Source organism: Poecilia reticulata, linkage group LG1 (assembly GCF_000633615.1).
Source record: "Poecilia reticulata strain Guanapo linkage group LG1, Guppy_female_1.0+MT, whole genome shotgun sequence".
Classification (NCBI taxonomy): domain Eukaryota; kingdom Metazoa; phylum Chordata; class Actinopteri; order Cyprinodontiformes; family Poeciliidae; genus Poecilia; species Poecilia reticulata.
In genome coordinates, this window is record NC_024331.1 from 23,570,690 (window position 1) to 23,592,989 (window position 22,300).

Sequence of the window (22,300 nt, forward strand, 5' to 3'; positions counted from 1 at the left end):
CATAAGTCTTCAACCCTTCAGGAACTAAAACCAGTGTAACGTGTGTTGTCAGAATGAACCAACAAAGCAGGGGGTCACTTGAAAAGAAGAAGAAGAAAAAAAAAAGTCAAAGAACTCTCAAATGACCTGAGAAAGGAGCAAGCGAGGGTGAAGGAGAGCTTGTTTTATTGAGAGCTGAGCGGCGAGCAGGGTGGTCCTAACCAGAAGGGAAGGTTGTCAACACAACAGCACAAAACAAGCAAGTCATCGCTCTCTCACTTTCCTAACTGCTTGCCCTCCCTCTAAAGCAGTGCACTGCAAAACTCCTATAGTGAGTTCATTCATTCAGCTGATCAATGTAAGCATATATATCACTTAATGTTATTTACCTTTAAATTCGTGGCTTTTATTGGTTTGTGTAGTGGTAGTTGTTTTCCTATCTAAGCATGTTATTAAGGAGGTAAAAACATTGTGTCATTAAGTTCTCTCCCTGGTTAGGTTTTTGGATGGGGTCTGTGTTGGTGAACAGATCCAGATGCCTACACCTAATATTCCGTTACACGTGGTGCCGATTTCAGTTCTGACACCCTCATCAAACTGGATCAGCCCCATCCCTAACATATGATGTTGCCCTCTAAAATGTTCTTGGCACAGTAAAAGTAGTGAGTATCAATAAAAATATAAATGTACCTGTTACACTTACCTTTCCATGTTAGCCCTGATCTGATAAGTGATTTTCAAAATCTATACTCTGTTCTAAATGTATTTTCTACTTAAAACGTAGTTTTTACGACTTTAAAGCTCTTAAGTCAAGTCTAAAGTTAAAATAGACGTTTAATGAAATGTTTAGCCCAGAGCCAAGTAATGACTTATGATGAACGTCCTTCCTCTCCTTTCCCTGGCTTTTCTCTCAGGCACCTGTCATGTATAAGAGTATTAGAGACAGAAGTGGATACAAAGCAATAGATTGAAGGAAGGAGAACAAGAAGAAAAATTTAAAAAAAAGATAGAGGGGAGGAAAACAGGGTAACTTATGATATCTGTGGCATGGTAACAGTCAGCGATGGTTTTTGATATGGTTTATGTCGGCAGTTGCCCAGGGCAGCATTGGAAAGGGGAAAGGTGGTCAAGATCTTATATTATTTTATCCCGTCTTATCTTATCCGATCTCATCAGTTGGCAAAGCTAAACAAGTTTGCTACTACTTGTATGGAATAAGTTTCCCTTGCTTGCTGCAGAGTACTGGGAGAGTAGGTTACCTGCTTTCTTCTGAAAACAAACAAACTTAACAAAAAAAGCAAACAAACAAACTGATAATTGTTTGCATTTTAATTGGTTGGGGGCTGACAGAAAGAGGGGCTTGACCAGGATATGATTCCTTGAATATCCACCACTGGTCCATGCATGCTACTGATTAGGCGTTCATGGTAGGTTGCTAAAACAAATCTTTGGAATTTCGTTCAAGTTATTTTCCAGCTGATACAACTGGTGTAAAGAACTTAAATATAGTTTTGATGTGTCCTAGTTTTCATAAAAATTACATACAAAATATTATTGTGATATGCCAAAGAGTGCTCATTATTTGTTACAAGTGTACATTCATCATGATCAAGCTAATGATGATCATGATGAATGTGACAAGTGTATCATTTTTGGATTTTAATAATTTTTTTAGACTATTCATTTCCCAGGGTGTTATCACTATGTTTGGAAGGATTTGTTTGGCTATTGGACTAGCCAAAACTCAAAACAAAGAGGAAGTCCCAGCAAAGGACCATACGGAAATTAGTTTGTGCTTAAGAAAAGCCTGAAAGGACCATAATAGAAGAACAAAATCAAAAACAAATTACCAGTACTGGTTAAATTTACAACCTATGACTTATGACTCATCCAACATGGAAAATTTTAAATCAGCGCTGGGAAAAAAAAGAAACAAAAGAAATGACGAGTATTGGATGGATAGTTAAGAAGAAAATAAAAGAACTTCAAATGGATAGTTTAGAAATTAGTCAAACAACACCTAAATCAGTTATACCACCCGGGATTTTACCAGAGGCAATAGTGGATATGACATTAATGGAAAAGAAAAAAAAGACAAATCTCATTATAGATCATCATTCAGTAGAATTATATTTAAATGTTTACCATCAATGTGTTCAAATCTACAGTAGTAATATCATGTGTTGTACTGGAATGTAACTTAAAAATAGAAAAACGAATCAGCAATGGACTGTTGTATAAAGGTGAGATTTTGGCAGTATTGTTTACTATAAAATAAGAAAACATTAAACCATTAAAAACAATAGTTTGTTCAGATTCAAGCTCTGCATTAAAATATCATTCATATTAGTAGGTCAGACATTTTACTAGAAATATTCCTTTCATTATTTAAAGTACAGAATATTTAACAGCAACATTTGGGTGGTTACCAGCATGTTGGAGTAAAAGTAAATGAGATGGTAGATAAGATAGCAAAAAAGACCATTCAAATTCCCATTAGCTTTATAGTTAAGTCGAGCAAATCTGAGGAAAACAGCATTTTAAAAGAAAAAGTGGTGAAAGAACGGCAAGAAAAGTGGAATAAAGAAAAAAAAGAAGAAGATGGTTTTATAAAATTTAAAACGTAGTAGGAGAAATAAGGACTGGAAAAAGAGGAAAAATAAGCAAGATTTAGATTTTGACAAACATTGCTTAAGGAAAACGTTAGAAATTGAATAAGAACTTAGGTGGCAAATATACAAATCATTCGATTTTTAAAGAAAACTAAATTGTTTCATAAAATGTGATTATATATAGTAGTTATGTGTTTATATTAAGACAGACGAAGATGTTCAGATACAGAGAGGTCATCCTGAACCATGCTCCAGTAGGTGGCGGTAGTACCAGACGTTTCTTGCCAATCGCCAATAAAACGCAGGAAGAAGAAGACCGACACGTCACTACTCGGTACAGACCGTTAACTTTCCAGCAATGGACAGGTTACATAATGATCCACAATCGTCCTGTAAACCCAAGGTTTACAGGATTCCTGCTCTTTTGTCCGTGGGAGAAACTCTTCTGACCTTTGCTGAGCGAAGAACAGAAAAAGCCGATCATATGGCGGAGGAGCTGGCTATGAAAAAGGGAGCGCTACAGAGAGAAACCAACAGGGTTACAGTTGAGGTATCCGCCCCTCCAGTTAACTGTTTAATTGGTGCACAGCTTCTCATTTTACATTTTTTTCTGTCGAGCACACCGTCTCTTATACTTAATCCCTCTGCATATCCTGTTTTGCAGTGGACTGAGCAGAAAATAGTGGAAGAAGCGTACATTGATGGCTACCGCACCATGAACCCCTGTCCGGTGTACGACAGGACAAACAGGAAGCTCTTCTTGTTTTTCATCTGCGTAGAAGGAAACTGCACAGAATGGTGGCAAATTGGCAATTACTGCAACAAAACCCGGCTCTGCTACGTCACCAGTGATGATCTTGGAGAAACCTGGAGTGGACTAACTGATCTGACTGAACATCTGCGTAGTGACTGGGTGACCTTTGCAATTGGGCCAGGTCATGGTCTTCAAACAGAGAGTGGTAGATTGATGATTCCAGCTTATGCTTACATCGGTGTAAAACCTGTTAAGCCTACTCCACATGCTGTCTCCCTGTTTAGCGACGATTCTGGGGTAAACTGGCAGTTTGGCACTTTGTTTGAAAGACAATCAATAGAGTGTCAAATGGCTGAGGTTTGTGATGCGAATGGCAGATACATCTATTGCAATGCCCGCAGTAGCGAAGGGCACCGGGTGGAAGCTTCCAGTGACAGCAAAGGACAAATGTTTGCTATACACAGTGACCAAAAGCTTGTGGAAACAGGTTGTGGCTGTCAGGGAAGTGTGGTCTCCTTCCCAGCCCAAAACAAAGACTCGGCAGCAGCAGGCGATGCAATCCACTGGCTTTTATACACACACCCAAGCCATAAAAGAAAACGACTTGATTTGGGTGTGTTTCTGAACAAATTCCCATCCGATCCAAATGCATGGAGTGAACCCTGGATCCTTTACAGGGGCCCCAGTGGTTACTCTGACCTTGCTTACCTTGGTGATGGCTGGTTTGCCTGTTTGTTTGAATGTGGGAAGGAAAAGGAAACTGAGCAGATTGCTTTAAAAATTTTCAACTTAAATGAAATGGAGGGAGACGCACAAGAAAGTCACACCTCCACATCGCAGCAACCCACTAAGCCCATCGGGAGTGAAATAATTACTTGCTTTGCCTAATCGAGTGAAAATCCTATACCTCAGTTTTGACAAATGGACCATTTTTGAAAGGTTGACCAAAAATCTTTAATGATAAATGATATGATTTCAGTTTACATGAAACAATTGTCTACATGAATTTTTTTTTCTTGTAGCTTGTATTGAGCATGAGGTGTGTTTCCAACATTAACATTTTTAACATTAATTCTTAGTACTTTTCTGGCATTGACAAAATATAGTGTAATCTTTTTTGTCATCTTTATCTACTGTCTTCTGTAATCTTTTTGATTATATTTCCTTAGCATAGCTAAAATGTTAAAAAGTGCATTAAATTCCTATGAGGCAATGTTATTTGCAATTTCTAATCTTTAGTCAATAAAACTTTTATTGAACTGTTGAGGATTTTTCTTGAAAACACAACGTTAACACACGCGACAAACTGAAGGCCCGGGGGCCAAATTTGGCCTGCCTGAGCTTTTTATATGGCCCTTAGACAAACCTTGTTTGATGTAAAATGTGTTTACCCTCCTTGAAAGGTTATGCAACAGGAGGGGCAGATGTCCTAAACAGACATCACAAGGAAAGAGCATCATGTGGTAATTATTAAAGCAACATCTCATAAAGGTAAAGCTACAACACAAATGGCTCTTCCAAACAGACAATGACCCCAATCAGTGTGCCAAATTAATAAGTGGCTGAAGGACAAACAAGTCGATGTTTTGAACATCACACATATATCCCATTATTCTGGCTACCCTAATTGATCTAAAACAGGTGAGGTTTGGTCTGATTTAATAGACAGGGAAAAACAAGGTTTACTTCATTTCACGAAAATACCCGTCTTTGAATGTTTCCAATTTAATTCAGCATTACTATACGCAGATTACATGTTCTCCAGCCTGTAAAAAAATGTATTTTCACTGAAAATGAATAAGGTGACTGGAAGCTAGAGCTGGATCCTTCCATGACTTCCAGAGGAAGCCAACATCTGCAAAAGACAATGCAGCTGGAAAAATTGGCCTCCTGTCTTTAGCTTGTATTACATATTAGATGTATTATTAACAGTGAATCACTCCCAGAAAGTGTTCTGCATTTATGACTGGCAGTCTTGCACTCCCGCATGGAAATAGTTAGCAGGATGCCGTTTATGGATCTCACAGATGACAGAAAACCTGAGTTTTTGAAGGGCAAAGTAATTTAGGGCTATTAGCAATGCAGCAAAACAATCTAAATGGGAGCCAATGAGAGGCAACTGGGGTAGTGTTTTAGTGTGTTTTTATTCTCTACATAAACCTGCAGATTTTTGATGACAGTTACTGAACATGTGTTTATCGTTTATCTGTCAAGACCACATTACACAATGAAAAGACACCAGATGATGGTTTACATTGCAAAGTAAGTATTTTCCTCTGGAACAATGATCCAGTCTCCATTATTGTGTGGCTAGAAGTCCTCATTACATACATTCTATGTTCTCTGTGGTATTTTGCAGCTAAATATTGTTTTTTTTTTTTTGTTTTTTTTTAAATTGTTGGATTTATGCTTAAATTATGAATATTTTAGTTTGCCGACACTACATGTCACGAGGCATTAAGTGGCACTGAATTCCTCTTCTTTAGAAATAGATCACATCAAATTACAAACTGAATTTTCTTGTTAGCACTGGAAAAACCAACGTGTCATTTAATATGTTTTAAAGTTGTTTTGTTTCGTCTGCTGCTGTACCATGAATATCTGAGGAACTTTGACGAGGTTCAAACTGATGACCAATAAGTGTTTGGATCATCTCTAAAACAGCTGCTTTTGTAGGCTTTGGTGTTTGGGGTACATTTAAATTCCTGTCATAAACTTTGAAATGACAATGACACCGTCCACAGAGAACCAAATTTTAGATCAGCATGGACTTACTCGATACCGACCAAGAAGGATGGTCCTAAGATTTGACTGCATGAATGAGCTAAATGCATCCTGGAGAAAGACTGAAGTTTTTAGTCACAATGACAGAACGTATTTTTGAAAAATCAAATTTAGACTTTCAGAGCACGGTTGTGGTAGCATAATGATGTGGGATGGCATAGTTGTCATTGGTACAGACACATTTCACATTTTGACAACCAAAGTCTGAAAATGTGGCATCCAGTTCCCTGATTAAATCAGTTTGTTGAATAATTTAGCAATTTTCATCATTTTTGGTGAATTTCTCCACCAGCTTTGAGCAACTATATAAACTATGAAGATCAATTTTCATGTTATTCTCCATAACTTTCTCCCTGCTGTGTTTCTTGATCTTCATGAAGTTGTTTGTTGACCAACTTTCTGGAATAAACCTCAACAGAGCAGGGATTAAATTACCCACAGATCAACTCTACTTACTTATTAGATTACTTCTGAAGATATTTGATACTTTTAATACAGTTAATGCTTTATTCAATTTAGAGGTAAAAGAATGAAAGGAGGACAATGCAAATACCACAGCCATATATATATATATATACACACACACACACACACACACACACTATAAAATGTAATAATACAAGCTAAATGCTATTACACATGACAAACTACTTCTAAATAATTTTTATAGTTGGTACACAAACAATAGCTTAATGTTATTCAACTGTTGGCTGCCGCTACTTTTGGAGACATGCAATTATGCCATCCATCCATTTTCTTTACACCCTTGTCCCTTAGTGGGGTCGGGAGGGTTGCTGGTCATGCGGTTATGCATAATTACAATTTGCGAGTTGTTCCCAAATCTTTGGCTTACTCAGGAAAGTCTGCATCCAACAGTCGCTTCAGCACGACGGAGTTTTTCCAAACTGAAATTGATTAAAATTTACCCAAGTTCTCCACTGGCACAGGAACGACTCAGTGGCCTTGTACTTATTAGCACCAACCACACAGTTGGCCATGATATCTCTTAAAATGATGTCATTAATTACTTTGCTTCCAGCCCTGACAAATTCACATCCCTGTTCTCAGATTTTTAATAAACAATTTGAAAACAAAGTATAAACATGTTCCTTCATTTTATGTGCTTTTCTCTTTGGGTCTATTACAAAAATCCTAGTTTAGGTTTAAAGGAATTTTTTAATTTAATCAAAGTGTTTTTTTTTTGTTTTTTTTTTTCTGAGTGGGGGTTATATTAAGATTTTAAAGTGGCGCAGCAAGAGCTTTGACATGAATCTGACACAAAATATGTGCAGGGAGCCAAAGATTAGGATGATTGCTCGGAGGCCTCCGACCTCAGAATCTGTGAACTCATCACCAAACATGAACAAAATACCAAAAAAAAAGAAGAGTAAGGACAACAAAAACGTTTCCATTGATTACTGAGAAGGGTAGAAATATTTTTTGACAAGCCATATTTTAAAAATAAAATATAAATTACATTTCTTATTTGATTTGAAATCAGTACTCATTTCATAATGGGTCTACTTTTTGAAAGACGTCTGCCTCATTCCCTATCAGAATCAGACATCTTAATTAAAATAAATAAAAATTAAACAAATAAATCCAAATTTACCAGGCGTATAAAACATTTTGGACTTAAGTGGGTTTTGACAGGTCATGCTAAAGGCCTCTTGGGGACCTTAATGCCCCTTAAAATAGGACAATACATAGGTTTAGATGTCACATAATAAAACTCTAAATGCCCACAGCAATTTTTCTTGTACATTTCACTTTGGAAGAGTTCATATTTCCTTTTTTTTTTGCAAATGAAACATATAGGGGAACAATGTTTAGCTGCAGATGTCCATCCTCCCACTTACACTCATGTAATTTGCACGTCCTACCTTCAATATCTGCCTCAGAGCTTAAAACAAAAACAGTAATGTATAAATATTTCAGAAGAATCAATATGAGGTAGATATTTTAGACAATGCCTTCCTCTACAATTCCACTCTTGCTTGCAGCACAGCTGGTTAATACAAGGCTAGGGTAAATAAAACAAAAAGTGTTTTTCGGTTTGATGTTATCAATATTTTCCTCTATATTTTATGTAAACACATTTCAAGTGTAAGAATAGTAAACGTTACTTTAAGGCAAATGCATTAAAATATGGAATGGATCTCCCCAACTCTAAAGTCTGATTAAATCTTATAGCCTTTGGTGCATTTATCAGTTTGGTATAATTTTTGATTTTGCAACGAACAAGTTACAGATTAGTCCGTTTCCACATTGCAATCAAACTGCAGTACACAGTGTCGTTTGAAAATGTGATATCACCTACCGATGATTTGATCGGTGATAGTCACCACTTCTTACATTTAAATTTGTGTCATGTTTGAAAAAGGCCCAAACACCCAAAAATAAATTCAACTTGTAGTCTAAAATGATATAAAAACAGTTTTATATATCGTTACTTTAGTCCGCCGTAAATGTAATGAATGATTATGTGTCGCATGTTTTGCCCTAAATTATTTTTTTTCATCGAAAATATGCGTCTCTTTGATTCCTGAATACTGTCTGATCATTATTGGTTTTTTATTGCTTTTGTTGTCTCAGTTTTTCTTAAATATTTTTAAACTTGACTTTTCCACATTTGAAAAAAAAATGGCATAGATTATAATTGTTTGATTAATTCAAACTGACACTATTAGTTTATAATTAAACATATTTATTTAAACCAGCACTAAATGTGAGACAGTCATTTTTTATAAGCACGTCCTGTTGGACTGAGAAGCATATGTACCGTTTTGCCGTCTGGATGTTTGCAGTTCAAATAAATGCAATATTTTAGATCAAGCAGGGCGAAACTTTCAAGGGGAAAACTGGCATCTGAGAAGCTGGATAGGACGGTAATCCGTGCAGCGAGGCGGAAGGAAGGACAAGATTTGGAGCTATTGGGAATCCTGAGTTCCAGTGTTCAAACGTGAGCAGAGGATTCCCGGAGAGGAGCGAGGAGAGCGCTGGGATCATGCAGCCCGCAGGTGGCAACCCGGGACAAACTTGAAGTCGTACCCGGCCTCCCGAGCCCGCTTGGAGGCTTGAATCGGGACAGTGGAGTCCGGAGCCAAACGGCGACCCCGCAGCCGGGCTGCGTCGATCCTGCGCCCTGTGCTCCTTGAGCGCTCCCAGAAACAGCTGCTGCCGCTTGAAACGTTTCCTCCTGCGAAGAAAGCTCCCGTTTGCGAACATGTCGGCCGACATGGGATCCAGCGTCCAATAGTTCCCCTTGCCAGGATTCCCGGGCTCCCGTGGCATTTTCACGAAGCAGTCATTTAACGACAGGTTGTGGCGGATGGAGTTCTGCCACGCCGGGAACCTCTCCCGATAATAGGCGAAGCGCTGAAGGATGAAGTGACAGATCTCACTGAGGGTCAGCCTCTTCTTCGGACTCTGGAGGATCGCCATGGTGATGAGAGCGATGTAAGAGAACGGAGGCTTAGAGGCGGATCTCCTGCTCTGACCGTCCTGTTTGGGGACAGCAGCAGCAGAGGACGCGGATTTCTCACTGAACACAGAAAACTCCGCGTCTTCACAGTCGCTCTGACCCTCCACGTCAATGTCCGTCTCATCCATGGGTCTGGGGTCCAGCGTCATGGTCCAGAGGGTAGCCAATGGAGAGACTTCGGCCCCAACAGGGGAAATCAGAGCCTGTCTAATGGGAAGGACCCCCTGCTCCCTTTTCATTAACAAAAACATAAACCATCTGACTGCATCTAAGTGCAGCCTCCCACTCTAAACATCCTCCTCCTTTGCCCCCTGCAGACTCGACCCAAAATGCTAACATCAAACAAAGTGCCTTCTATTTGCCAGCAAAATATTAACTAAATCACGTCCAAGTTTACAAGCCACTGCTGCTAAACTTTTGCATAGAAATGGAACGATCTTTATGTTAAACTTAAACATAATTGTTCACAGGAATGCTTTTACAGCTTTTTATAAACACAATTTCAGTGCTCTTTGTTAGACTTTGGTTATTTCCATTTTAACAATAAAATGATTTAGCAAGAATTACAACTTGCATGCTCTTTACAAAGTTTCATCAGATCAATGAGAGAAGAGCTGGCCTCAGGTCTAGCCTTGTTCAGATTAAACTTATCCCTGTTTTTTTTAATTGTCAGGTTTTCGTCCTGTATTTAACTTTATCCATTTTCCCATCCTCTTGAACAAACTTACTGGAACCTGATAAAAACAATTCCCACAGCATAATGCTGGCACCTCCGTATTCAGTATGGCGTGTAGTAGGGCTGTAGCGATACACTAATCTCATGATATAATACGATGTGCGATATTCTGCTCATATGATATGATATCACAATATTCAGCAAACAATACGATTCTATACATTTTAAAGATTTTCTGAAAGATTTTAGAGGGACAGAGTGATTTTGGTGACATTTTGTGACTGTTCCATAGACTTGGATTGAACTTATTGCACACTGATCACTCAAGACCCATTGGCAACATTTAATGCTGGTGTAATAAATGTTTTTGTCATGCATTTGGTTTGTTTAATGTTAAAATGTTAATTTAAACAATTGTGTATTTGGTTATGCAAAAAAGGAACCTTTTCTTGTCTTATTCATTTATTAGATACTGTAATTTATCTATTTCCTTTCATTATTTGATTAATTGTAACTGGTTGTTTCATTACATGTCATTTTTAATGTACACATGCAACTGGGTAAAAAATGTCATGTGTGACAGCTGTCATTTAATTCATGTGGATTTGACATAAAACTCAAAGTAGGATTTAATGTATCGATACTTGCAAATGAAAAAAAAAATTGATACTTTGAGGGAAAAAAATATTGATAAAAATCACAACCCCAGCATGTAGGGTAAGCTTTCCAGCATGCATAGGTTTTTGCATTTAAAGGAAAATGTTCAGCTTTGGTCTCATTTGGTCAGTACAATGGATTGTATTGAATTTTATTTAAGGTTTAATGCAAGAAGTTGAATACAAATGCATGCCGCACTTTTTGGTGGTTTAACACATAAAATCCCAGAGAACATAGAAGTTTTTGTAGATTGTGCAACAAAATGTGAAAAAAGTTTAAGGGGACGGAATACTTTTTCAAGGCGATGTAAACATGATCACTCGAGTCCCTTTTGGCATTAATTAAAATCAAAAGTTTATCTTTGAAAATAACATGCATACACAAACCTGTCCTTCATTAGTGTGTTTGTTATAACTTGCATTTACCGTTCCATTTAATTGACGGCAACAGGTGAGTTTCAAAATGTTTTTTATAGGAAATCTGAGAGGACACGTGAAATTTATGAAGCTGCTGTTTGTTTTATGTTCTTGGCTTTCACAGTGCTCATTTCCACCAGTGTTTCTCCTTCCTAAATGTTTTGGCACATGGTGAGAGAGGAAACCGTTGGAGACGTAATCCATTTTGATATAATAGCTGCGTTGTATCAATTTGTTTGAGGCCACCCACTTGGACGGCTGGGGGAAAACTGTGGGAAGCCTCATTATGGAGAATTTGTTACCTCCAATGTAATCTGTGCACCTCTCTAAAACCGTTATTTTATGCTGTAATCCCTGTAATTATCACAGTGGATTTATGTCAGCTGTACAGATTTTATTTACACACATGAAAGAAGTGGAAAACATATCAGATGTTTCTTTTTGAATTTACTACAGACCAAAGCCCACGCAAATACACAAAATAACTGCTTGTTTTTTCTCAGAGGCAACAGAAAGTGCACCACTTCAGCCTTCCAAATGTATTTTGCCAACAAGTACAACCAACAAATACAACAAGACAAAATAAAATGTAAATTGTGCATGTTTACCCACCGTGTTTAGCAGACAGAGTCACTGTCAGGGTCGAAGGCAATAAATTGTTTTTGAAGTTAATATCAGCAAATATTACCATTAAATACTGGAGCCACCCGGCATAACTGATAGTCATTACACGGAAAAGCTAAGTTAAATGACAAGATATCAACAATAATAAAGGTAAACTTTCTGCAATCTTTCAGCGTCCTGTTTTTGAGGCTACATGACGTACAGCTTGTCCACAAAATCTTCAATCTCCACATAAGTAAATGTTTCTATCCACACACACAAAACGCTGTCTAAACACCATCACACTTGATGCATAGAAATTAAGATGCACAAACTGGCATCAATTCTTCACTTTATGCTCTGACAACAATTGTAGAGCATTTTACAACTCTTTTCAAACTTTTTTCTTTTTTTTTTTGCATCGCTACCTGCGCTTAACTGTAAACAAGTAAACAAAGAAGCAGCTCTGACCTCGTTTGTTCCTAGCTTTGCCAAGAATACACATAAAAAACCGGCATGTGTGTGCAGCCTAAGAGGGATGTTTCCGCTGAGCTGAGGTGAGTTTCACCAAGTTTCCACACCTGATGCAGAGTGAGCTGGAGTTGCCCTCTTTCCGGGGAATATGCCAGCATTTGACACAGCGGACTCGGTATTTCTTATACCTTCAAAAAAAAAAAAAAAAAAAAAGAGACAAAAAAAATGTACTTTTATTTTTAGCCCTTCCACAAAGTAAATTTGTCTTACAAGATGTACATTCATTCAAAATATCTATGATTAGCCTTGATATTAAGAGAATATTATTTGAAGAACCGAACCCCCCCCCAAAAAAAAACATTAGAAATTACAGTAAGCCGACTTTAAATCTACCTTATTCCACAAGCATTACAGAGAGGAGTCCCATCCTCTGCGTCCCTCCACATGGGGGTCTTCCTGGTGCAGCAGGATGCGCAGATTTTTCCTTCTGATGACACAGAATTACAGCAAAATCAGTTTTGTATCACAGAAGTCAAAAATTGATCATCATCAAGCATTAGTCTCAATCTAAAGTAATACTTGTAATACCACTGAACATTTTGGGATTTCTTTGTCTCATTAATGACCAATAAGTTGATTCTGACATGAAAGCATTCATATAACTATGAACTTAAAGAGTATGAAGTCCTAAAATAAATACTAGTAAAATGTAAGTTGTGAATACTTAAAAAAAAAAAAAAAAAAAAAAAAAAGTTTGAAATTAAATTGTAAATGCATTTTGAATTTCACCCTCCAAAAGATGTCTGGGAAAGTGTGCAGACCAACATATGAAATGAAAGGAATATTTGAAAGAAAAACAAATTCTTTTCACTCACAACAATAGTAAAAAGATGCGCCTTTTCACTGTGATGCGTATGATTATGATTCACACAAGCATTACATGGTTACAGACAATTACCGACAATTTGTACTAATTTTCTAAAGTATTCATTAATACAAGTAATTTCAGTCATGATTCTATTTTTACCGATAATCCCAAAATATTTACTCAGACTAATGGTGAAAGATGGTGGTCTAGTCACGCCCTCTGGTGGAGATATGGACATTCCACATATTACCTACTTTAGTATTAAACTGGTATGTCTGCCTAAGACATGGGTGGGTTTTTTTTTTTAAACATCCATGTCCTGCATGTAGATTATATAAAATCTACGTGCAGGACGTAGATTTTAGGTTCAGTAAATATAAAGCTATTTGATATGTTCTTCCATGCTTATATTGGAATACTCTTCAAAACTTTCACATAACCTTCAGCATTTTCTTTTTCTTTTTAAATGCCAAATTAATCGGTTGGATAAAAACAATTTTAATGTGTTTTAATTTGGATGTGTTAAACTACTAAACAGATTAAAATCAAAATTGGCAGTCCTCCTAGTGTAGATTGGCTTGAGCCAGTATACGCCTGGTCAGTGGATTATTAGGGATCTCCAATAATAGTAAATATTACAAAATGTTTTGCATTTCAGGTTTTACTTACTATTGATATTAGTTGTGTGGTCATTCTCCTCATCTGAACTGCTGGTTTTAGCCAATTTCTGCAATGCCCGTGTCCTCAGCTTTGGTTTCCTCACACTTTTGCAGAGCTTCTTGCTGTGACAGACAGTGTTGCCGACTGTTACGTCAATCATCTCAAATTAAAACACTTCGAAAATGTTATCACTAAAATGCGCCGAAGCCATTTTCACCTGTACTTTGAAGTAATGAGAAGCCGACTCTGTTGCCTGTTGTCATCCAGCTCTGTGTCTATCCTGAAAGTTACGCCCTGGAAGTCTGGGTCCTGACCATCAGCGCTGCGAGAGGGGTGAGGCTGTTTCCGTCGGGTCTTGGTTCTACATTTGTTGGTAGAAAGCTGATCTTTTTCATCATTGCTCACCTTCCAAATATCTGTTGCATATGACACGGTACAGCTAGAGACAGTTGAATAGTCAGCTACGGGGTGGCTTTCTTCCTGGGGAACATGACAGCATTCAGTTTTTGATGCTGAGAATTGATCATATTGTCCCGATTGCGGTGAGAGCAAACCTGCACTGGTAGGAGGTAGCTGGGTGTTACATGGTTTCTCTGTAGACAAAGTAAAATTTGCATTGAGGTCTAGTGTTAGCCCTGGTTGTGGCACCTCTGTGCACTCCATATAGGTTGAACTGAAAGTAATCTGGGCAGTAGAACATACACTGGAGATTTGTGCTTGCTGCAAAGCATTTTCAGGAAACAATGCATTCAAATGATCGTTTTCAGTATGAAACCAGTCCTTCTTGCACTCCTGGATCAATGATTGCCGTTTGCCAACACTTGGCTTCTCACTGTAACTGTGCAGAGGCTGCAAAGTTACTGCTGAGCTGCATTCACACAACGCTACAGCATGAGCAGCCGTTTTCTCAGCAGAGTGTATCTGCAGGCTACAGCCCTCACCAGAATCTTCTTCAACTTCTTCAGAGCTACCCATTTTCAAATCCACCACAGACGCTGGAGATATCCGTCTCTCACAGAGTTGAAGTGACAGCCCTGAAGTGCCCTCAAGACTGTCTTCTGTATTTCCCCCCTTTGTTACGCCTGGCGATGCAGTTGCAAATTTGGCATTCGAGTGACTGACTCTTGAAGATGATCCTAAACTGAGGCCCGCATCCTCAGCATCTTTATCATGAAGTAGTCTTTCACAGTGCAGGTTGATTAGACTCAGCACTTTCCAGGGGCTGTTTGGTATCATGCAACACAAACTGTGTCGGTGAGAACTGCAAGAGGATTGGAATAAATGTTCATCCCCGTCTTTTACTCCTGAAGGATCCTCCAAAGGGTTGGAAGTAGCTCGCTCTTCCTTTTCAGTTATGCAACTATTACCATCTGATGCCTCAGTAGGTTTTTTGGAAGCAGGATTTGTGTCAAACAAACTTTTGTGGATTGGTGTTGCAAGCTTCGAAACTTCATGAAAGAGGTAGAAGAGGGCCGAATGTGAATCATTGTGTTCTGCTTTGCTTTGGTTGTCCTGGATAAATGCAGCTTCTGTCCTTGGCGCTGTGCTCATGCTAAGCCACTGTCTGCAAAATGATCCAAACAAGCAGATAAATTAAGGGTATCACGTACCAGCTGAATTGAAACATCTTTAATAAAAGCTACAGCTGGCCTGCTCCAAGTCTAACCCAATCTATTTCTAGAAAGTGGCCGTCAGCTGAACTATAGATCTATAAACGATACAATTTGCCGTGTCATTCTGTGCTTAACCTCAGCTCTTTAATGGAAAATCCCATTTTAAGAAGCAACTGATGTGACTAACGCAATGTACGTTTTTTTTATGGAATCCAAATACTTTACTACTTACACACACACACACACACACACACACACACACACACACACACACACACACACACACACACACACACACACCCTCCGTCACAATGAAACATTCTAGGTTTTCAAAAAAAAAAAAACTTACACATTCTGCAAAATCTACACTAGTCTTCTGTAAGATAGCTATATACATTGATGTTCTGCAAAAGCATAAAAAAACCTTTTCTTTTCTATATAATCCATTACATTTACACACAACACACCCCTCACATCCAATGATGTCCAGTGTGCTGCACAGCTATCACATCACTCAGTAGCATACCAGCAGCACCCATAGTTGCCCATTTTTTAATTGACTTAGTCATACAACATTTTAAGTTTTAATCCATAATTTCTTCCACAAATTAACTCCACAAACCACTATGCAGATAGATAGATAGATAGATAGATAGATAGATAGATAGATAGATAGATAGATAGATAGATAGATAGATAGATAGATAGATAGATAGATAGATAGANAGATAGATAGATAGATAGATAGATAGATAGATAGATAGATAGATAGATAGATAGATAGATAGATAGATAGATAGATAGATAGATAGATAGATAGAATCACATCAAGAAACGACAACTATACAAAAACGCGGAAATTCTGATACGAGTTCAGATTGCACGTTCAGATTCAGGCAAGCCGAGCAAAGATTTGAAGTTTCTAGCACTACTTCTCTCTAAAAATGTCAACTCAAGGCTTTTACACATAACTGAGGTTCTTGTTTCCATTTGACGTTTGACAGCGGACAACATAAACTGTGGAGTTCACAACATTTTGAGTAAATACATCACTTTTAAACAGCTTAGTTGGGCTAAGAGGAATTGTTTTTTTTACGTGTATAATTCCTAGCAAGGTAAAGAAAATAACGCAAACACATGATTGACGTCCTAAAACTTGATCTCATTTAATAAAATGTAACTTTTTTTTAACTCACCAGAAAGAATGTAATCATTTTTGGAATCTTTGGTCTCGTTTTAAGTCGTTATAGAACGAAAAGGTTGCACTTTCTGCGTTCTAGAACGTCGAAGGCTTTTCGCGGCCATCTGAAGTACTGTCGCGAGCGCATAAGCTCAGCGGCTTACATCAATAGAATGGTCGTTGTCATGGAATCAAACACATTCAAGCCACAAATCCTATTTTCTGGCGGATCAGACTGCGAATTAAAACGTTTAGATCTGAAGATTTGACATAATACGATATGAATTCAACTGGCGTTGGACGGGTGTCAGAAGGATGTTTGCACGAATATTTCCCACAACAAAACTCACAAACAGCTAACTAAGGACATTGAATTCGCATACTAGCTAATCGCTTTTGAAACTCACCGTGGATCACACAAATCCCTTTAAAATGTTGAGAAATGCAAGTTCCTGAATTTGTTTCGAACTCAACCTGATAGCTATGAGTTGGGGTTTGGGTCAGCCTCGAGGCCACACAGGTGTTTTTGGTTTACTAGATTGCACCTGCACCGTATAAAAATGCTGATCGGGGCTAGGCTCCAATACTTTACCTGACGCTGCCTTGAAAACAGGCGTAGTTGCAGAGTGAGCAATGGCCGCTTGTTAGCCTTGGATTAAACTAGTTTCTTTTTGTTTTTTTTTTAAGGCAGACGGATGATTTTAAGCATTTATTTAAATAATGCACTGCTTACAATTGAGTTTCTGAGTGGATTTTATTGCACAGTCTGAACATTTTAACAAAAAGAAAAATCCTATTTGTGCGTATGTTGGACAATTACAGTAGACTTGAGTAAACTCCCACAATGTTATCCATCTTGGAACACCTGAAATTAATCAATTATTTAGACTCAAATCCAATCCATCTGCTTGTGTTGAAATGCTTAAACAAATGAGTATTAAGTATCAGCATCATTCTGGAATTCAAACATCAAGTACACTTACATGGCTTTTCTGTCAGTCTTGAGCCAAACAGCAAGGAAACCCTTCCATGTGTGACGTATGGCTAATTTCATAAAGCACGGTAACATAAAAGGAAGTCCAATGCATAGTAGAAAGTGTGACAATTAAGATCAGACGAGACTGGTCAGAAAAATAATCACTTTGTAATATTTGTGCGTATATAAGCTGTAAAAAGGAATGTGCTGTTCACCAGCAAAGACACCGACTCTGCTTAAACTGATATTGGAGCAGTGAGCAGTCTGTAACATTGAATGAAATCTTAAAATGGCCAGAGAACGTTTTACTTCAATAAATACATCATCAGTTGAACCACCCCAGTTTCTTTTGCATGTAACCTTTAAGATCACCAGATTTTCTTAGTCTTCGACTCAATCTCATGTAAAATCTGTCCTGACGTTGCATAAACAACTGGAAATGTCAGTAAGACGCTCTCAGAGCTGCTGTTCCAGCTCTTCAGTCACCCCAGTTGCTCAACCAGAACACGGTGTTTGACTCATAGCACCACCCTCTTTCTTTATTCAGTCCCCCCTCTTCCTCCTCTGCTTCTCTGCTCAATGAGGTTTGGGAACATGGCCGTCCACATAGAAGTTCCTGGTGACTTTGGGCAAAGTGAGCTCAATGCCGTCAAGATCCGGGGTGAGAATGATCTGACATCCCAGGCGGGAATTCTCCTGAAGCATGGGTGCCATGTCGAGCATGTCATCCTCCCTGGGGACCGAAACATGTGTCAACTTTTACCGAGATCCAGAGCACACAGGAAAGAATCAGCTGCAAACGTACTTCTCTTCAGGTTCTGGAAGTTTGTCGAGATGGGAAGAGTTCACATAGACGTGGCATGTTGAGCAGGCCAGCGATGCCTCACAGGCTCCTACAGGAAACATAAAGGGATCCAATTATTCCAGCATCATACGTTCGTTAAGCTGCATCCGCCCTCACCTTCGAGGTCAATTCCATGTTTATGAGCCAAATACAGGACGTTGTCCCCAACTTTGGCCTTAACTGGGATTCTTTTGCCAGAGCGGTCAATATATACTACGTTGACCCTGGAGGTTAGAAACGATAACATTAATGAACAAAAAACAGATTTTAAGTATACTTTTCAACTCAGTACCTTGCAAAAGTATTCATTTGTGTCATTTGTATTCAGCCCAATTTTAGGCAAAACTCTGAACTTTTGCTTCAAGTATTTTGGGGATTTCAGCTTTTAGCTCTAGCTCTCTCTTCCCAATATTTTTGACTTACCTCCCTGTCCTTGCATCACATCATCATGTTTTAAGGCAGGGCGCAGCGCATTCAGGACGAGGTGCGTTTTTGGTTTTCCGCCACATATAGCATTTTGCATGAAGGGCGAACAGTTCAGTTTTGGTCTAAAACTGACCTGCAAGCCAAACTTTGTAGACATTGTCTTCAGAAGACAATTAGTTGCTCTAGGTTTTAGTTTTGGATATCAGCTGACTTTTTTGTTTAAAAAATAATGAATAATGAATAAAAGAAAAACATACACCTGCGATGGACTGGCGACCTGTACAGGGTGTACCCCGCCTCTCGCCGTTGACAGCTGGAGATAGTGGGCACCCCTCCTGACCCCAGTGGGATAAGGGTGTAAGAAAATGGATGGATGGAAAATCATACATGCCTTTCACTTCCAAATTACTCAAATTTGCATTACTTTATGACATGGAATGGTGTGAATACTTTTGTAGGGCTTCCATGTTTGTGTTTACATAGGCTTCCATGACCCATATAAACATAAAACATTTATCATAAAGACTTTTTTAAATTGAATCATGTCCACACAAATACTGATAATGCTTATCTAAAATGTTGACCGTTATCACTGAAGCAATGGAGAATTTGCAGGTAACAGTCAGTGTCTGAAAAACTAAAGTATTTTGTCTTTGATAAACCAAGACTGTGAACTAAAGTAAATAATAAAACAAAAAAAAAATAGAATTTAACCAGTTCAAAATAGAACATTTTCAACGTTTAAGTGGGGATTTTTATTTCTATTATTGATTAGTCCCGGTTCATAGTTGTGTATAACTCCACAATAAAAGCCCTTTGAACTTACACATCATCTGGGTCCTCTGTGTTGGAGCTGCCCTCTTCTGCTTGGGAGAGACCTTTGGAAAGAGAAACAGTAACTTCAGGAACCACGTAACTGTTTCATATCAGTCAAATACAAAGAGGGGAATCTACAACTTGTTACACAGATGTTGCAGAAGTCTCATAACAACTCCAACAGGGAAAAAGTTACACAAGAGCTTTTAAACAATGTTTGGTTTGAAATATAAATTGCAAGCCAAACTTTGCAGGCATTATGAACAGAGCAGTATTCGTAAGATAGGTTACTATTTATTAGATGTCTTATAAAAACAGTTAATCTTCACGAATGCATCCTAAAAAATATGCTAAACACTGCTAGCAAGCTACACCACTCACATATACTGGTCTGTAAATGCCTATTTATCGTCCGGAGACTATCAAACGACCCCCTCCTCTGAGAGCCGGCGGTGTTGTCGACGCAGCCCTTCAGTCTGTACAAAGGGCATGACCGACAGTCCGGGATAACTCTGGAGAACCGCAAAGTCAGTCCCATGCTCGACCTGGCTGCAGCGGCCGCCGCCATGACGCTGTTTTGGTCACATGGCCAAAATCAACCAATAGGAAAAGAAGGAAGCCAAGCGGTCGCTTTCTGCTGTGAAGCGCTTTTCTGACAGCAGAGGGCGCTACTGAACCACTGTCAAAACAGGAACTTGAGGTATTTGAAATGTTCAATTTCATTTTATTTTATTAGATCGAGCAGTGTTAATTGATAAGTGGAAGGAAAGCAGTAATTGGTTTTTAAAAGCTGATTGGTGTGGCGTGAATTTGTATTTGATTCAATACTTGGCAGAATCAACTTTTCCTGCAAGTTTTTTGGGGGCACGTCACAGCTGAAAACACATCTAAACACTCACAATCTTACAAACTTTTGTTTGCAAAGTAGCTTAAGCTTATTCAGACTGAATGGTTCATCAATTTTAAAATCATTACGGATTCTACATGAAATTTATGTCCTGACCTCACCATGTCTATTTTAAGACATATTTATTCTTTGATCTGAACCATTCCAGTGAAGGCCAGGCTGCACATCTGGGTCATTTGCCTTAGGTTTCCTGTCTGTTTGTCTGCCTGCCTGTTCCCACATCCCCTCAGCATGATGCTGCCCCCACTGTGCTACCCAGAGAGCTCAGAATGATAGTTTTCATCCACACATAGTCTTCTGTGTTTGGACCAAAAGTTTAGCTTTAATCTGAACTTTATCTACCTGCTGTTGTGTCTTCACATAATGTGTAAAAGAAAAAATAAACTTTTGACAGGACTTTTTATGGCTCTCTTTCAAAGGTGTCTTTACTTCTCTGAACACTACTGCTGTTCCCATGGCTTTTGTAGGTTTGCAGTTGTGCCACATTATTTTAGATGATGGATTAAACCATACTTCCAAAGAAACCAGAAATAATGTTTTATAACAACACCCTGCGTTACACTTTTCCACACCTTCACCCTGACCTGTTTCTGTGTTTTGTTTTCTTTTGTTATTTTCTTTGCCTAGATGTGATGCTGTTTCTTCACTAATCCTATTTATCTGCCTCTGAGCGCTTCACAGAACATATATTGCAGGTATCATTTTCCTGCCATTCCACAATTATGGGCTGTTTCGATTTTACTAAGTGACTTTTGAACACAATTGGTACAACATGATTTTGCTTAGCCATCTCTGATTAAAATAGGGTGAATATGAAGATTTTGATTTGTAAAACATGGTTCCCATGAGCGTCCTCTTCACATTTATATAAGATATTAAATTGGTCAATATTAAAATACATTGAAGTTTGTGTTCGTAATGTGACAAGATGGTGCTCAATATAAACAAGGCACTGTACTGAGATGGTATATTTGTACTTATCACACATGTCAAATAATTTATAGCAGTTTTTATCTGTAAAATTGTTGGTGATGAAAAGGTGCTCAGAGTGAATGACGGCAGGTTTGAGCTTTTAGCCTTCTTGTAGGTTTCTTTTACAACAAACCTGCAAAAACCAAAGATACGACTTTCAACTCTGACTATCTGTCGCGTCTTGTCTCAAAGTGCAGAACGATGAAGCTTGTCATTGCAAAAGGTTATAATTATGATTCATCAGTCATAACATCACTTTGCCTGTGGCAAAGTGATGATAATTTTTTTAATTTGATTATTACAAAATTCTTACAATTATATCTTCTTTAGCTATTTTATTATTAAGAACCACTTATGTGAACTATATCTTCTGTGCTCTTGACACCAACTTGACACCGTAAATGTAAGCAGCTAACTGGGTGTGAAATGCACAGAGGCATCAAAGCCACAACAGTTTCGAGTCAAGTGTGTCTGAGGGGAAAGTGAAAGTGGAAAAAGACAAAAAGAGAGTTTGAATGTGGAAATGTAATTTTCTTTTACTTAATCACGAACAACCGCATTTGACACGTACCAAAAATTAGTTATAATTAATAGGAAAG

At 38.2% G+C, this 22,300-nt stretch overlaps 4 protein-coding genes across 5 annotated transcripts; 1 reads left to right on the forward strand and 3 right to left on the reverse strand.

The window, feature by feature from the left end:
• Window positions 1-2,894: 2,894 nt before the first annotated feature.
• LOC103468348 (sialidase-4-like) lies at window positions 2,895-4,605 on the forward strand. The gene is made up of 2 exons (XM_008415373.2): window positions 2,895-3,141; window positions 3,256-4,605. The coding sequence occupies exons 1-2, from the start codon at window positions 2,950-2,952 to the stop codon at window positions 4,231-4,233; spliced, it is 1,170 nt and encodes a 389-aa protein (XP_008413595.1). The 5' UTR covers window positions 2,895-2,949; the 3' UTR covers window positions 4,234-4,605.
• Window positions 4,606-8,819: 4,214 nt separating this feature from the next.
• On the reverse strand, window positions 8,820-9,825 carry LOC103469592 (forkhead box protein D1-like). Its single transcript, XM_008417369.2, has one exon. The coding sequence runs from the start codon at window positions 9,760-9,762 to the stop codon at window positions 8,956-8,958; it is 807 nt and encodes a 268-aa protein (XP_008415591.1). The 5' UTR covers window positions 9,763-9,825; the 3' UTR covers window positions 8,820-8,955.
• A 1,964-nt stretch (window positions 9,826-11,789) lies between these two features.
• On the reverse strand, window positions 11,790-17,314 carry zglp1 (zinc finger GATA like protein 1). 2 transcript variants are annotated; one of them, XM_008415387.2, is made up of 5 exons: window positions 17,168-17,314; window positions 14,185-15,531; window positions 13,977-14,089; window positions 12,833-12,926; window positions 11,790-12,627 (listed from the first exon to the last, which is right to left on the reverse strand). In XM_008415387.2, exons 2-5 carry the CDS (start codon window positions 15,516-15,518, stop codon window positions 12,495-12,497), a joined length of 1,674 nt encoding a protein of 557 aa, XP_008413609.1. In that variant the 5' UTR covers window positions 15,519-15,531; window positions 17,168-17,314; the 3' UTR covers window positions 11,790-12,494. The 2 variants fall into 2 exon arrangements, with proteins under 2 accessions (XP_008413609.1, XP_008413618.1); XM_008415396.2 differs by lacking the exon at window positions 17,168-17,314 and adding an exon at window positions 16,777-17,134.
• A 181-nt stretch (window positions 17,315-17,495) lies between these two features.
• fdx2 (ferredoxin 2) lies at window positions 17,496-20,406 on the reverse strand. The gene is made up of 5 exons (XM_008415361.1): window positions 20,204-20,406; window positions 19,833-19,884; window positions 18,698-18,804; window positions 18,542-18,629; window positions 17,496-18,469 (listed from the first exon to the last, which is right to left on the reverse strand). The coding sequence occupies exons 1-5, from the start codon at window positions 20,388-20,390 to the stop codon at window positions 18,313-18,315; spliced, it is 591 nt and encodes a 196-aa protein (XP_008413583.1). The 5' UTR covers window positions 20,391-20,406; the 3' UTR covers window positions 17,496-18,312.
• Window positions 20,407-22,300: the final 1,894 nt, after the last annotated feature.

What these genes read in the sequence shown, in the direction of transcription:
- LOC103468348 (XM_008415373.2), top strand. Translation starts at nt 2,950, where the DNA reads ATGGACAGGTTACATAATGATCCACAATCGTCCTGTAAACCCAAGGTT. An exon ending in CCAACAGGGTTACAGTTGAG is followed by an intron (nt 3,142 to 3,255) that starts GTATCCGCCCCT and finishes CCTGTTTTGCAG; the next exon opens with TGGACTGAGCAGAAAATAGT.
- LOC103469592 (XM_008417369.2), bottom strand. Translation starts at nt 9,762, where the DNA reads ATGACGCTGGACCCCAGACCCATGGATGAGACGGACATTGACGTGGAG.
- zglp1 (XM_008415387.2), bottom strand. Translation starts at nt 15,518, where the DNA reads ATGAGCACAGCGCCAAGGACAGAAGCTGCATTTATCCAGGACAACCAA. An exon ending in CCACACAACTAATATCAATA is followed by an intron (nt 12,927 to 13,976) that starts GTAAGTAAAACC and finishes CTGTGTCATCAG; the next exon opens with AAGGAAAAATCTGCGCATCC. An exon ending in TGTAATGCTTGTGGAATAAG is followed by an intron (nt 12,628 to 12,832) that starts GTAGATTTAAAG and finishes TTTTTTTTGAAG; the next exon opens with GTATAAGAAATACCGAGTCC.
- fdx2 (XM_008415361.1), bottom strand. Translation starts at nt 20,390, where the DNA reads ATGGCGGCGGCCGCTGCAGCCAGGTCGAGCATGGGACTGACTTTGCGG. An exon ending in ACATGGAATTGACCTCGAAG is followed by an intron (nt 18,630 to 18,697) that starts GTGAGGGCGGAT and finishes TGTTTCCTGTAG; the next exon opens with GAGCCTGTGAGGCATCGCTG. An exon ending in CTTCCAGAACCTGAAGAGAA is followed by an intron (nt 18,470 to 18,541) that starts GTACGTTTGCAG and finishes TTCGGTCCCCAG; the next exon opens with GGAGGATGACATGCTCGACA.